The sequence below is a fragment of the Eumetopias jubatus genome, unplaced genomic scaffold, assembly GCF_037043125.1.
Source record: "Eumetopias jubatus isolate StellerSeaLion01/CBP00866 unplaced genomic scaffold, mEumJub1_p1.0 scaffold_8, whole genome shotgun sequence".
Taxonomy (NCBI): Eukaryota; Metazoa; Chordata; class Mammalia; order Carnivora; family Otariidae; genus Eumetopias; species Eumetopias jubatus.
This window is the reverse complement of record NW_028274814.1, coordinates 72259738-72276452: the sequence shown is the minus strand read 5'-3', so window position 1 is coordinate 72276452 and position 16715 is coordinate 72259738. Positions and strand designations below refer to the sequence as shown.

Here is a 16715-nt window from a genome sequence, read left to right as displayed (position 1 = left end):
CCTGTTTCAATTTTGGTAGCTTATATGTCTCCAGGAATGCATCCATTTCTTCCAGATTCCTAATTTGTTGACATATACTTGCTCATAATACGCTCTTAAAGTTCGTTTTGTTTCCTTGGTGTTGGTTGTGATCTCTCCTCCTTCATTCATGATTTATTTGGGTCCTTTCTCTTTTCTTTTTGATATGTCTGGCCAGGGGCTTATCAACCTTAATAATTCTTTCAAAGAACCCGCTCCTAGTTTTGCTGATCTGTTCTAATGTTCTCTTGTTTCTATTTCATTGATTTCTGCTCTGATCTTTATTATTTCTCTTCTCCTACTGGGTTTAGGCTTTATTTGCTGTTCTCCAGCTCCTTTAAGTGTAAGGTTAGGTTGTATATTTGAGCCCTATATGTTGTTTCTTGAGAAAGGCTTGTATTGGTATGTACTTCCCTCTTAGGACCACCTTTGCTGCATCCCAAAGGTTTTGAACAGTTGTGTTTTCATTTTCATTTGTTTCCATGAATTTAATTCCTTAATTTCCTGGTTGACCCATTCATTCTTTAGTAGGATGCTCTTTAGCTTCCATGTATCTGAGTTCTTTCCAAATTTCCTCTTGTGATTGAGTTCAAGTTTCAAAGCATTGTGGTCTAAAAATATGCAGGGAATGATCCCAAGCTTTTGGTACCAGTTGAGACCTGATTTGTGACCCAGTATGTGACCTATTCTGGAGAATGTTTCATATGCACTCGAGAAGAATGTGTATTCTGCTCCTTTAGGATGGAATGCTCTGAATAATATTATCTGTGAAGTCAATCTGGTTCAGTGTGCCATTCAAAGCCCTTGTTTCCTTGTTGATCTTCTGCTTAGATGATCTGTCCACTGCTGTGAGTGGGGTATTTAAGTCTCCTTCTATTATTGTATTATTATCAATGTGTTTCTTTAATTTTGTTACAAGCTGGTTTATATAATTGGCTGCTCCCATGTTAGGGGCATAAATATATAATTGTTAGATCTTCTTGTTAGATAGACCCTTTAATTATGATACAGTGTCTTTCCTCATCTCGTATTATAGTCTTTGGTTTAAAATCTAATTTGTCTGATATAAGGATTGCTACCCTAGCTTTCTTTTCATGTCCATTAGCATGATAAATGGCTTTCCACCCCCTCATTTTCAATCTGGAGGTGTCTTTGGGTCTAAAATGAGTCTCTTGCAGACAACATTATCGATGGTTCTTACTTTTTTTATCCAATCTGATACCCTGTGTCTTTTGATTGGGGCATTAACCCATTTACATTCAGAGTAACTATTGAAAGATATGAATTTAGTGCCACTGTATTACCTGTAAAGTCACTGTTTCTGTAAATTGTCTCTGTTCCTTTCTGGTCTATGTTACTTTTAGGCTCTCCACTTAAAAGATCCCCTTTAATATTTGCAGGGCTGCAGGGCTGGTTTAGCGATCACAAATTCTTTTAGTTTCTGTTTGTCCTGGAAGTTTTTTTATCTTTCTTTCTATTCTGAATGACAGCCTTGCTAGATAAAGTAACATTGGTTGTGTATTTTTCTCTTTAATACCCTGAATACATCGTGCCAGTCCTTTCTGGCCTGCCAGGTCTCTGTGGATAGGTCTGCTGCCAGTCTAATGTTTCTACTCTTGTAGGTTATGGACCTCTTGCCCCAAGGTGCTTTCAGGATTTTCTCCTTGTCTCTGAGATTTTCAAGTTTCATCATTATATGTCAAGGTGTTGACCCATTTTTATTGATTTGGGAGTGGGGTTTCTCTGTGCCTCCTGGACTTGAATGCCTGTTTCTTTCCCCATAATATGGAGGTTCTCAGCTATAATTTGCTCCAATATACCTTCTGCCCCACCCTTCTCTCTCTCTCTTTCCTCTTCTTCTGGGATCCCAATTATGCTAATATTGTTTTGCTTTATGGCATCACTTAACTCTCGAATTCTCCCCTCGTGATCCTGTAGTTGTTTATCTCCCTTTTTCTCAGCTTCTTTATTCTCCATCATTTGGTCTTCTATATCACTGATTCTCTCTTCTGCCTCATTTATCCTAGCAGTTAGAGCCTCTACTTTTTATTTTATCTCATTAATAGCCTTTTTGATTTTGACTTGGTTAGATTTTAGTTCTTTTATTTCTCTAGAAAGGGATTCTCTAGTGTCCTCTATGCTCTACTCAAGCCCAGCTAGTATCTTAATAATCATTATTCTGAACTCTAGTTCTGACATCTTACTTATATCCATACTGATTAGGTCCCTGGCAGTCAGTACTGCCTCTTGTTCTCTTTTTTGAGTTTTTCTGTCTTATCTTCTTGCCAGAGAAGAATACATGAATGAGAGAACAAAATACTAAAATGGCAACAACAACCCCAGAGAAATATATACTAAACAATTCAGAAGAGACCCAAAATGGGGGTGGGGGGGTGGGGAAGAGAGAGAATATAATCAGACAGGTGAACAGAACAGAGCAACACACTAGATCCTGTGTGTATTTCTGTTAGAAAACTAGATCCCTCAGGGTGCCCGGGTGGCTCAGTTGGTTAAGTGGCTGCCTTTGGCTCAGGTCATGATCCCAGAGTCCTGGAATCAAGCCCTGTGTCGAGCTCCCTGCTCAGCAGGGAGCCTGCTTCTTCCTCTCCTCTGTGGTCTCTCTCTCAAATAAATTAAACCTTAAAATAAAATAAAGAAAACTAGATCCCAAAATTGTAAAGAAAGAAAAACTTACCTAGGTATAAAAATAAAATTAAATACAATGAAAGAATAGAATGTAACTGTACAAATGAAAATTAAAAGACAAAAAAACAAAAAAGAAAAAAGAAGAAGGAACATAAACAGACAGGTGAACAGAACAGAGCAATACACTATATCCTGGGTGTATTTTGGTCTGTTTGTTAGAAGAAAGTACATCCCAAAATTGTAAAGAAAAACGTGTGTGTGTGTGTGTGTGTGTGTGTGTGTGTGTGTGTGTATGAAAATAAAATTAAACACATTGAAAGGATAGAATTTTACTGTAAAGATGAAAATTTAAAAGGATTTTAACAGAAAAAAAAAGAAGAAGAAAAAGGAGAGAGTATGATCAGACATTTGGTCTGTTTGTTAGAATAAACTGCATCCCAAAATTGTAAAGAAAGAAAAACTTATGTATAGACAAAAATAAAATTAAAGACAATGAAAGGACAGAATGTAACTGTGAAAATTAAAATTAAAAAAGACTTCTAAAAAAGAGTTGATAAAATAGGAAATGAGTTGAAAAAGGAAAGAGAAAATAATATATATAAATTGAAAGACTAAAGAACCATGGGGAAAAAACCATGAATTGTATATACTATTTTCCCCTAGCGCTGGAGTTTTGCAGTTCTGTGTGATCAGTAAACTTGGTCTTAGCCAGATATTCTTGCTGATCTTCTGGGGGTGGGGCCTGTTGCCCTGATTCTCAGGTGTCTTTGCCCGGGGTGGAACTGCACCACCCTTGACAGGGGGCCAGACTAAGTTAAGTAGCTCTGGATTGCCCTATGTGGCTTTTATTCCCTGAAGGCTTTCCATGCAGCTTTAGAGGATGAGAATGAAAATGGCAGCCTCCCAATCTCCAGCCCCAGAGCCAAAAGCTTGGAGCCCCACTCTTCAGTGAAGCCTCAGAAAAGCAGTCAATCACCCCTATCTCCCTGGATTCCATCCACACTCCTTGCTCACCCGGCCTGTGACCTAGCGTTTCTATCTCAGGCATGCGACCCCGTTTCGAGTCTCCAAACCTTGCAGACTCCTGCAGTGCCCACCTGTGCCACTCCTACCAGGGAAGGAAGGGGGTTCTGCTACTCGCTGGGCCCTAGCTCAGACAGCAGTCACCTGACTGTGCTACAGTTCATGATTTATGGCAACTCAGAGCTGAGAGCCCACTCCTGGGCTCACTGACTGCAGCGGGCTTCACCACTCTGATGTCTGGGAGCTCTACCACACTCAGACACCCCCAGTCTTATTATGACCCTGGCCATCCTGAAACCACACTGTCCCCGCTAGAACTCTGTCCTGCTTCACCACCTTAGTGCCTTTCAGGCAAGGACATCTCTCACTGGAGCAGACTTCTAGAAGTTTTGATTTTGTGCTCCACTGCTCTATCACTTTCTGGTGCCGGCTTATGGAGGCGCCTTCCCCCCGTGGTTTATCTCCCCATATATCACCTCGGATTCACTTCTCCACTCCATCTACCTTGCAGAAAGTGGCTGCTTTTCTATTTGTAGAGTTGCAGCTATTCTTTTCTTAGATCTCTGGTTGAGCTCGCAAGTTTTCAGAATGATTTGATAGCTATCTGGCTGAATTCCTGGGACCAGACAAAACTAAGGACTCCTACTCCTCTGCCATCTTGGACTCCTCCCCCAGTCTTGGTTTCTTTAAAGATTTATTTATTTGAGAGAGAGCACACGCGCATGAGTGGTGGGAAGGGCAGAGGGAGAGAATCTTCAAGCCCACAACCCCCTGAGCACAGAGCCCTACTCAGGGCTCGATCTCACAACCCATGAGATCATGACCTGAGCTAAAATCATGAGTTGGACGCTTTACCGACTGAGCCACCTAGGCACCTCATGATTCAAGTTTTTAAATGCAAGAAATTACCCTCGTTAGGTTTAACAGTAAAGAATAAAAGCATCTGTACCACACAGACCATCTCCTTTACTTTGTGATTCCTCTTTAATTTTAAAGATATAACAAACCTTTGATGGAGGAACTGCTGAAGAACTTGAGGGTGAAGTGTCTCTTGATGTTTTCAAAGACTGAACAGGTCTCTCTTTACCTATACAAGAAAATATAAAATGCAATTTTCTAGCTCATTTGTTTTCAATTAGTCATTTTGTAATTAAATAAATGAGGGGGTGTCATATACTTATTTTAGTACTGAGGTCTTCATTATTAAATTAAATCCTTTAATATCTAAACCTACCTCTCTCAGAGGCAAGGTACCATAAAAATTTTCAACTACCCTAGAACCAATAGACACCATATATAGCAATCTAGGCCACATTAATGCTAGTTAGCAAACACAGAACCACTGAGAAGACCTCAAGAACAGGAAAAGACTAAAATCATAAATACTTCCTCCTCCAAGTTCCTAAAAGCTAACTTTTAATTTATCAATAAAAATTAACAATAAAAAGTAGTTATTATATAAATACCACAAAGAAAACTAGCTAAACAATAGCTCAAAGTGAGCGGCATGTAGGAAATCTAGCAGATATTCCTGAAATATTTAGTTTAAAAAATAAAAACTAGAAAACTGTAATTTAGAGCACTATCCTAATGCCTGGTTTGAATAAGTACCCGTTTATTTGTTAAATGGTTAAAAACAAATCTGTGTGAGACTGTCACTAACCTTTATCTTTAGTCACTACAGACACTAATGTAATGCTATATATATATATATATATAATACATATATATATATACACACACACCACTGTTTTTACAGAAATTTAAGCCAGAAAATATATTTAAACATTAGTCAGTTCAACACAGAATATTGTTTTAGTTAAATATAATCATAACAATAACTGTGAGCTATTACTGATAGAAAAACACTTCATTTATCTGTATGTGTCAAATATAAATTCTCTGCTCTTAATTGCTAAAAATAAATAAATAAATAAAATTTAAAAAAAAAAACTGACAAAATTAAATTACAGAGAAAAGGAGAAGGTGGCACCAAGTTTGGATTGACACAGAAGCTGGTCAAGACTAGCCAGTGGGTTATGGCCAAGAAAGCAGTCAAGGGCAAAAGCAGACACAAAACGACCTTGAAACTGAAGCAAAGCCAGCTTCGGTCAAAAAGCCTCTTAAGCTCTTCCTGCTATGGTCAAGACTGCCAAGTAGGAGCCTAGAGCCTCAAGGCTCCTGACCATGTAGGGCAGTAGTAAATATCAGCTCTATCCAATGTCCTGCAGCCCTGGAAAGCCTTTCTGCAGACGCTCCCCTCACCACCTCCCCAGGGATATCAGGCAATGTGTGAAGATACTTTTCATTGTCACAAGCGGGAGAGTGCCATCGGCACACAGTAAGTCGAGGCTAGGATGCTGCTAAAACACCCTACAAATGCACAGGACAGCCTCCCCCAACAAAGAATCATCTAACCTCAATTGTCAACAGTACCAAGAATGAGAACTCCTGCTCTAGGCACAGTATTCTACCTCAGAAACTCCAACAGTCTCATAAAAAATCATAACCCTAGAATCTTTTAACTTGTGGCATTAAGAGGCTTTCACACTCGGTAGTTTAAAAGTTCTTGTAGACCTTAAAAATCAAAAGATACCAACCAATACTACATCCCAAAATGACTAAGAACATGATTTCATCATTCCTACTTTATTTCTATTACATACGGCAAATTCCTCATCATAATGTGACAGTGTCAGTCTATTCCACTGCACCAGAAGCTCCTAGAGGTGCAAGTATCATAGCTTATTTCTATCATAGCTTTAATACCCAGGGCCTACCCTGCTCAAGTCCTTTAAGAGGAGAATAAATACTCAAAAATTAGGTGAAAAGATAAATTATTTTTCTACCTTTAGGATACAGGGACCTCCCCATTCTATTCAGATAAGCAATTCCTTGAAAGAAGGTGAGGAGCTCAACCAATCAGCACATCGAACTATGCTAATTAAAGGCATAATTATAGGCTCAATTTTGACACATAGCAGCTAGACACAGAACAAGCAGCTGTTAATCTCTTACTTAGCAAAATCTTAACAAACACATCAGCACTACAGGTATGTCAAGTATAATAGGATCTTTCCTGTAGTCTTAGGATCTTTCCTGATTTTAGCTGCATTAGGGCTAATTTAAGCAGATTTCTCAGTGTGCAGAAGCAAAAGAATCCTGAAGGATAGAGCAGGTGGTGTATCATATATCCACATATATTCATATATACCTGTTGCATGAAGGGAAGGGACAGGCAAGAAGCAAAGGACAAAGAAAAAGGATGCTACAGATGGCAGAAGACCACAGAAAAGGTAAAAAGAAATACCTGATCTTACTGTTGTCCAGTTCTGTCAATGATTTGTTTATTCTACAAATCTCAATCTCCTTTGAGGTGGCTATTCCTGACCAGACAAGCAATTCACAATCCTACTATCTGTATCTACTACTATTAAATTCTGCTTCCAACTAAAGACTAATTGGGCAGTTATACACTTTTCCCATTTCTGAAACCTCTATCAATTCAAGTCCCCCACCCCTTCACAATCCCAAATCAAAATCTAACTCAAAACTCACCTCTTTCTGGATTTCCTTCATTCTGCCGTTTGTAGGAGGCACCAGCACGGATGGACTCTGGGGAAAGGTGGGCAAGGAGGAATTAACACCAGCACCTCTGTGCCCAGGAATGACAAGAGAAGAACCCAGAAGTAGGAGTGATGAGAACAGGAACTTCTGAGCATTTGCTGGTGACCCTAAACTCTTTCCTACCCTGCCTTCAAATTGGGATGCCTGAACAGCCAACACTAAAGAGTAATAACAGAACAGGAGAAAATTTCTGTTTTTAAGATTAGAAGCTAATTGGGTCCAACAACAATGAAGCGTTAAGATTAGGCTAACCGTAGATAACATGAACAGAAAGGAATGAGAAAAGGATTATATAATAAGACACCAAAAACTGAAAATAAAGATCAGGTCTTACTCATCACTTTAAGCACCTATTCTAATCTTCATGAGGTTGGCAAAGGATTGGTTCAAGAATCTCACACACACACACACACACACACACACACACACAATCAAGAGAGAAAGATGAATCACCACTAGAAATCAAAAAGAATACTGGTAAAGTTTTCACGGTGTATCATATCTGTTCCCTAGGCTTACAGTAGCTATCTGCAAGGAGTCATTCTGATTTGCTCTCAAAAGTGGTCCATTAATAAATCTTGCTACTTCTTTTTATACAAACTAAGGTTTTTCTTTATAAACAAATCCACAACTACTGTCTTGCTAGAATCCCTAATTATCCCATATTTACAATCTTGTGGATATTTTGTTAGCTTCCTTACCTGCAAACTCAGTGATACAGGGGTACTTAACTTTTTAAGTAGATTAAATATACTAACAGGTATCTTTCCAATAAGATGAAAACTCCTTAACACTTCAAATTTTTATATTATAGATCCCAAATTGCCAATTCTACTTTTTCCCCCCCGAGAACTGTTTTGGCACTGTTAGCACCCACCCTGCATTAAAAAAATATTTCAAGAAAAAATATATTTCAAGAAATATGCAAATATTATCATCCTACTTCCGCAAGAATGTTGTTAAAGATGTAATATCCTTCTCCCCTGGGTAACTGATCTCTCTGTTATCAGGAAAATTTTTGTTCCTCCTGAGCAGCTGATCTGTTTTTATCTATTACTGAATACTTCACCTCTTTGTTTTAGCCAAATCCTTATTGATCTCAGCAACTGCTCAGAGCTTTCACATTGGCATTTATTCTTTATTTTCACATTTATTTCTTTTACAAAAACTTCTTCACCCATTTACTTAATCCTGTTTTATTACGTGCTTATTTTGTAACTTGTCTCCCATTCTTTGTAGATCAAGAAATAAGAACACTGGTATTTTACAAGAGTGTCTGGAATCCGGGGATGGCTCATAATAGTTGATGAGAGTGGCTTGTCCGCATCTCTTCCAAACTCCAAGTTCAGGGACTCCACATCAGTAAAACCTGATATCAGTCATTATGGTAGTATTCACTCCGTGGCAAATGCCACAAATCATGTGTTGTTCCCCTGAAGAGTCAGTTCACCAACACACCACTGGCGCTGTTTATTGATTTCAATACCAAATTTCAGTGACATTGCAGGAATTACCACATTTAACTACAGATTCCTACCCATAAAAAACAGGGCTGGGCTATTTAATAATATCCTAAAAGACCAATAAAACCATGCAGCTGAACCCAGCTCAAATTGCAGATTCATAAATAAGTGCTTATATTAACCCTCTAAGTTTTAGGGGTTTTTGTTTTTTAACACAAGAGATAACAGAAACAACCCTGTTATGCTTAAACTTTTCATCTCAGCGTTTCCAATGGTCTGTTTATATTAAAACTAATTAAAACTGTCCTCTATTATAGCATTTCAATGATTTAAAAACAATTTTTTCTTGGGGCACATGGCTGGCTTAGTCAGTGGAGCATACAACTCTTGATCTTGGGGTCATGGGTTCAAGCCCCATATTGGGCATAGATTATTTTTAAAAAATAAAAAATAAAATTTTTTTCTTAACATTCTGCCATCTGGTTTTCATGCCTTTTTAATTCTTTGTTTCTCCTCCTACATGTTCCTAACTATACCTTTCTCTTTCTTCTTTGTTGGTTATTGTTCCCTAAATGTGTGTTCCTCCTAACCTCATTTTTAACCTCGCTTGCTATTCTTACATGGCTCCAACCAACAGTATGAATACAAATTTCTCTTAAATCTACTTTCACTCACACCTTTATACTTTTAACTGACAGGTGCTACTCCTTAGCTACTTAGCCATTACTTCAAATTCACCTCACACATGTTCTTACTAAGCAGACACTAACACCCTGCTTGAGAGCAGGGCAAAAGGGCTCAACACCTTTGCTGTAACACGCTAAAGAAAATGAACCCCAAATTAGGATGAAAGAGAGAAACCAGGAAAGGAAAATTCTGAAGGTGGCAGTATTAAAACTGAAATCCAAGTCAACGTACTTACTAGTGAGTACAAGAATAAATGGGGAGGAAGAAGATGAAGAGGAACAGTGGTTCCACAGATCAGGTAAAAAGTTCTTTCCATGGAGGTGAAGTCAAAGCTGGACAAGCAGCTTAATTTTCCAACAAACATTCAGAAGTACTATAAGAATTTAATATTTGGTGACTCTGAATAGAACAGCTGATATGCATATCAACCATATTTGACAACTCTCTGTATAAAATAAAATTTCAGAAATACACCTTCTTCCTGTTTTCCTGAGGAATGATGAAAAGAACTAGACTAATCCAAGCCTATCAAGTGTTAGTTATTACTGATAACCCATGTAAGAACAAAGGACACTACAAGAAAAAATATTAAAATCATCATTAGAGGGGCACCTGGGTGGCTCAGTCGTTAAGCGTCTGCCTTCGGCTCAGGTCATGATCCCAGGGCCCTGGGATTGAGCCCCGCGTCAGGGTCCCTGCTCCGTGGGAAGCCTGCTTCTCCCTCTCCCACTCCCCCTGCTTGTGTTCCCTCTCTTGCTGTCTCTCTTTGTCAAATAAATAAATAAAATCTTAAAAGAAAAAAAATCACTATTTGAGATGAGTGAGTTAGGGATCGTGTCTTGCAAACTTTCAATTCTTGGTACAGTACCTAACATACAGGGACGAAACAGCTACTTCTGAATGAAAGTGTGATCAGTAAACAAACTTCACAGCACAGGTAAGACATTCACATCTCCTTTGATAGCTGAAACTTTGAAAGAGAAATTAAGATATGAACAAATGAAGATGTGGTGGCTACAAAGATGCTAAAGAAAGCATTTATTTTTTTGGATCATGGCTAAAGATATGCAAATTTGGGGCTCTTGGTTAGGAAGAACATGATTTCCCAGAGACCTATTGGTCAAGAAGGTATGAAAGACACTGGGGAGGGTACGTGCTATGGTGAGCGCTGTGAATTGTGCAAGACTGCTGAATCACAGACCTGTACCTCTGAAACAAATAATACATTATATGTTTAAAAAAAGAAGAAGAAGAAGAAGATAGCAGGAAGGGAAAAATGAAGGGGGGGGAATCAGAGGGGGAGATGAACCATGAGAGACTATGGATTCTGAGAAACAAACGGAGGGTTCTAGAGGGGAGGGGGGCGGGGGGATGGGTTAGCCTGGTGATGGGTATTAAAGAGGGCATGTACTGCATGGAGCACTGGGTGTTATGCACAAACAATGAATCATGGAACAGTACATCAAAAACTATTGATGTAATGTATGGTGATTAACGTAACATAATAAAATTAAAAAAAAAGAAAAAAGAAATGAACAAATGCTCAACTAAAAAAAAAGGTATGAAAGGGAAGATGGAAAGGACACAAGAGAAATGCTCTTGTGGTACAGACAGCAAAAAAAAACAACAAAAAAAGAAACCAGATAAAGGGGTACAAAAAGCTTGTGCCACCTCTTCTCCACAATCTTTAGGAGGTTAGAGATGTAACAAGTTGACGTAAAGGCGTATTAACTATGAATATTTGAAAGTAAACTTCTAAACAGAACTCTCCTTTTAATACATCAGGGTAAAACCACATGGGCTTGCTTTTAAAAATATAAATAAAACATTATACTAACTGTACATATTCTGAATGTGTGGTACTGACAGATCATACTAAGTCCCCAAACAGGGATGCTATAAATGCCTACACATATGGAAACATCATTAATTGATTACGGTTTTAGAACCTCAATTATTCTGATGCCAGAAAAGCCATAACTGTACTCCTCAGATTCACCCAGGAAACTCAAAGCCAAAGCTCTCTTGTGAGTAAACAACAGATTCTCAAGTAAGAACAATATACTGCAGAATCAATTTCAGCACATTAAACTGGATCCATTACAGTCCAAGATCTACTAGGAAAATACTAGATTATAGCTCAGGATTTCTTCACATGACACAGCTCATCCCAATAATCCTATTCCACTTACAACCTTCCACCAACTTCTACTCACCATTCAGGTATCACCTAACATATCTATTCCTATGGAATGTCTGGTTTGTCTCCCTAATCAGATCATAGACTCAGAGGGCGAAGACTGGATTCATCTTGCTTGGCAAACCATTTATGAGAAATAAAAGACCTTATGAGTACTGAACACAAATACAGTGACTTTCAAACCAAGAAACGCTCTACTATTCAGTCACTGAGAGAATGGGTTTATCCTCCCTTCCTACTGCCTAAAATATCCATGATCTGACTTCTATTACCATGCCACTCCAAACCTGCACCAAAGAAACCTTCTTTTTAATGGTAGAATTAAACCACTAATTTTATTGGAATTTCAGCTATAATCCAAAAGGTCATGTGGACTTCCAAATATATTCACAATCAAAGGTCTTAAGATATGTCTCTTTTTCCATTACACTGAAGTTAAATAATGGAGTCTATCTTCCAAATATACTCTTCTCAAAATGTATTTTTAATTCTTGTACATTTTCAGTTATTTTAGTAGATGTGCCTTCAAAAAAGGACTAAACACTAATAATAATCCTTCTTTAACATTATCTTCTATATAAATAGACTTATAGAGAATTAAATAAATATATTTAATAATGGCTGCTGATATCAAGAAAATAAAGGGATGCTGGGCCCAAAGTCAGAACTATAGAAAAACAGATACAGACCAACCAAAACAATAAACTTGCAAATCTTCTGTAGTAATATTTTTAAAAATCTACCAAAATGTCACACAGCTTAACTAACGTATAAGCATGATTAATTTGACATTAATCCATGGCAAATGTTTAAAAGGAATTAACAAAGAGGTAGTTTCTATGTATTTAAATAATCATGACAGAATGGATTTACAAAACAATGCAAGGCAACCTTATGTCACTGTTTTGTTTGTTTTTGTTTTTAAAGATTTATTTATTTATTTGACAGAGAGAGACCCAGCGAGAGAGGGAACACAAGCAGGGAGAGTGGGAGAGGGAGAAGCAGGCTTCCCGTGGAGCAGGGAGTCCTATGCGGGACTTGATCCCAGGACCCTGGGATGATGACCTGAGCCGAAGGCAGACGCTTAACGACTGAGCCACCCAGGCGCCCCATGTCACTGTTTTAATAGAGAAAATGCTTTCTAACTTAAGAGTTTCAAGAAAGCACCTAACAAAGTCTTCCATGAAATCCTCAAGAAAAAAGGAAGACAAGACGGGGGATCACAACTGGTTGAAAACAATGCAGATAAATGGCTGAGGTCTACAGACAGAGGTCTCTAGAGGTTTCTATATTTGGCTGTATGCTACTCAAGATAATTATTAAGGACTAATACAAAACAAAGCATATTTCCTTCGCTGATGAAACAGAGCTGTTTTTATCTGCTGCAAGTATACAAGATCACTAAATGAAATTTTAAGACCTCTATAGAAGAGGGTAATAAGTCAAAGTTAATTAGATGATATTTAGCATTCTTAGATTTCTTTTAATATATAAACTACACTCAAGCAATTGCATCTAAAAAAAAAGTACAGGCTGAAGGGCATTTTGTTTAATAGTAATATATATGAAAATGGCTTAGGTTTCAATTGTCTACAGTTTCAATAAGGGCCAGTGATACAGTGCGGTTGATAAAATAAAAGTTCACTTCTGCATCACAATTTAAAAGGAACAGAAAGAAAATTAAGGAAAATTAAGGAAGCAAAGTTCTGAAAACATGTCAAATAAAAGGAATAGCTGAAGGAACTAAATATATTTAAACCAAGGGGGGAAAAAACCGAGAAGATCATGATGGTACTCTTCAAATACATAAAAGATGAAACATTTTTATGGCTCTAAGACAAATAACTAGTATTACATAGATGTTACAGGAAAAGATTTTAATTGTTTTATAAAAAATGAACTATACAAGGACAGAAGGACTGGACTGTGATATAGTAAATTTATCACAGGAAGTATTTTAACAAAGAACCTCAGGGTATGGGAGACTGAACTTAGTGATTTCTGGTGTCACTATTAGTGCTACTATCCTAAACAAAAGAGTAAGATAGGAGAACAATGGGATTTAACTGAGAAAAAGGAGAAAAAAGGAAATAAATATCTGAGAGACAGTTCACAAATGGGGAGATATTTAGTTAGATTAATAGGAATAAAAATAAACTTCAAGTAGAAAAAGACAAGATATACATACAACAATTTTAACTAGAATGGCATCATAATAAAGGGAAAAGCAATGAGGTTAACTAGGACTTAGTGTATAAATATAGACAACAAAAAGGAACAAAAAATACTATTATAGTGACTACTATAGTGCCAATTATGAACATGTTAATCCAATTAAGCTAAAGGAAGAAAATTCTTAGAAAGCACAGAATGAAAATAACATTTTGATTTAGGAGGATAACTAGTCTAAAGCAGTACAAGGTTCACAGGATTAACTCAAAAGGCTAGAAGAAATTTAATAAAGTACACATGTAGACATGTGTATGTGTGTGTAAGCACAAAATGGGAAATAAGTAGTTGAGATAAAAAAGTAGTAAAAATCATTTTGTGGCTTATAATTAATCACATAAGAGATATATTAAATACACAGAAGAATTATGAAGAATTAGTCCTTCAATGGTTACCATGGCCAAACTACTAGTGATTTTTTTCTTTTTTTAAATATTTTATTTATTTATTTTGACAGAGAGAGACACAGCTAGAGAGGGAACACAAGCAGGGGGAGCGGGAGAGGGAGAAGCAGGCTCCCCGCTGAGCAGGGAGCCCGATGCGGGGCCCGAGCAGAAGGCGGACGCTTAATGACTGAGCCACCCAGGCGCCCCACTACTAGTGATTATTAAAATTACACTGAAAAGTGTGAACAAAAGCAAAAAATTAAAAGTCAAACTTAGCAAAATGAGGGCATAAGGAGAGTAGGAAAATTATTTTTACCTGTTATTTATAGAAACATTTAAAATCTTTGACAAAATTTCAATTTACATTTAAAAAACTAAATTAACACATTGTTGCTAATTAACCCAGTTTAAATAACTGATAATTTAAGGACCCTGTTTCTCAGTTCTTTTTTGAAGAAAAGCAAGGTGCCATCATTATCTGTCACATTTAGATTAAAAGCAAGAACTGGTATCACGAATGCGTAACATAACAATTACTTTTTCCAATTATTGTTTAAAATAAGACTTCTCCATTAACTTTTTGCAAGATGATTTTATGTAACTATTCTGAAAACTATTTACATGAAAGGAGTATAGAAAAACATTTTAATAGCTCAGCCCAAACAGTTAAGGAATCAACCCAAGTAACTTGTAAAGAGTTTTCCCAAACAAACTTTTTTTGATTGAAGAACTTTACTTGAGAAGATCAGAGACTTAAAAATATAAGCATAAAGGCATTACCAAAGTTGTATGCTCTATTTCACTCAATTTGCACCATATTTTAGTCTCCCAGCTTTCTTTATTACCTTTTCATCACTCCAGATAGTAAAGGTATTACTTTCTCAAAAGGGAAAGTCTGCTGGAGACCCTAAGACAGGAGCAGCACATGGTTCCCCCACATTTCATCACAAGAGTTTAAAGTTTTGACCACTAACTACCAGGCTGAAAGTAGACAAAAAATTGCCTCCCTCAAAATCTAGTTCAGAGGAGAAACGGAAAGAATAAGATGAATTCACTAACAACTATCTTAAGTAACAGGTTCACTACAAGCTGTCAAATAAGACTCTTAAGCTCCCATTTTACTCATGTTTTGCTCAAAAGCCTTCATAATCCGTTTCCAAAGATACTTTCCTCCTCTTAATCAAATCATTAGACTTGGATTAAGTCATATACATCCAAAAAAAAGTATCTTCTTAGAAGGTGTCTAGCTAATATTTATATCTGTGCATGTGAGTGTGCATTAGAACTCAGATGCTGGGGCGCCTGAGTGGCTCAGTCGTTAAGTGTCTGCCTTCAGCTCAGGTCATGATCCCAGGGTCCGGGGATCGAGCCCCACATCGGGCTCCCTGCTCTGCGGGAAGCCTGCTTCTCCCTCCCCCACTCCTCCTGCTTGTGTTCCCTCTTTCACTGTGTCTCTCTCTGTCAAATAAATAAATAAAATCTTAAAAAAAAAAAAAACCTCAGATGTTATTTATCCTCTTGAAAGGGGAGAGGGAGGGAAAGAAGGAAGTGAAACAAAGGAGAAAATACCAAACTGTAGACCCTGAACTCCATAGTAAAGCTTTCAGTTACCTGGAACTATATGCTTATTTTAAGCAATTAGGCATATGTAAATGATTTTGTTTTAAATCTACCTCAAATGACATGCTTAACTCCTGTATGACCATTCATACACTTGTAGCCAAAAATATGTTTTTTGGAAGCCCCAGTCTACCTAGCTCTGAAAACAGCAAAAAATTGATAAATGTCTGTTAAATACTGGAATCTAGCAACAGCTCCAATGGAGACAATCTAATGATTTGAAGTGATCTTCCATCACTCCCAACATGCAGGAAGCAAATGCTATTAAACTAAAACTAAAACTCTTATTATTTGAAAAAGAAAAAAAAAAAAAAACAGTTAATAGGAAGAAAGTTAAAAAGTAAAGAAAAAGAAATACACTTGACTTTTCTGTTGTCTGTATCTTGGCTTATAATTCCCTCTACCTAGAAGATACTTGTAGAAATCTGAAATAAAAGATGAGCCCAAATGTTGATTTCTTCCATCACATGTTCTTCTAACTAGCAGAGTGAGAATCTCTCTCACCTTAACCTGCTCATGCCATCTTAACTCATTTATGACATATTAATTCTTCTATCAAAGAAGGCATGAGGAGATGTTTGTGAATGAGCTCAACTGCAGGTAGTGGAGTCCAGAAACCTAAAACATTATCTAGAAAATAAGTTGCTTCATTTATTTATTCCAATACATACTAAGCCAGAATGACATGCTATGATTGCACAGAATGCCGTGAACATCTAGGTATTCCAAATTAAAAAAAAAAACAACAACAAATTGGAAGTTGGAAAAAAAAATGAACCTAAGGTAGGTTTTTAGCTCTAAAATCTATAAGGTTTT

General features: G+C 37.2%; 1 protein-coding gene across 6 annotated transcripts in view; it reads right to left on the bottom strand.

The window, feature by feature from the left end:
- Nucleotides 1-16715, bottom strand: part of PPHLN1 (periphilin 1) — a 142017-nt gene that overhangs the window by 68962 nt on the left and 56340 nt on the right. For 4 of the 6 annotated variants that reach the window (XM_028123152.1, XM_028123153.2, XM_088026008.1 and 1 more), the window contains 2 exons: nucleotides 7246-7302; nucleotides 4695-4774 (listed from right to left, as the gene is read on the bottom strand). In XM_028123152.1, coding sequence (XP_027978953.1) covers nucleotides 4695-4774; nucleotides 7246-7302 — 137 coding nt within the window. The remainder of the gene's footprint in view (nucleotides 1-4694; nucleotides 4775-7245; nucleotides 7303-16715) is intronic. The other 2 variants (XM_088026009.1, XM_088026011.1) reach the window with 1 other exon arrangement.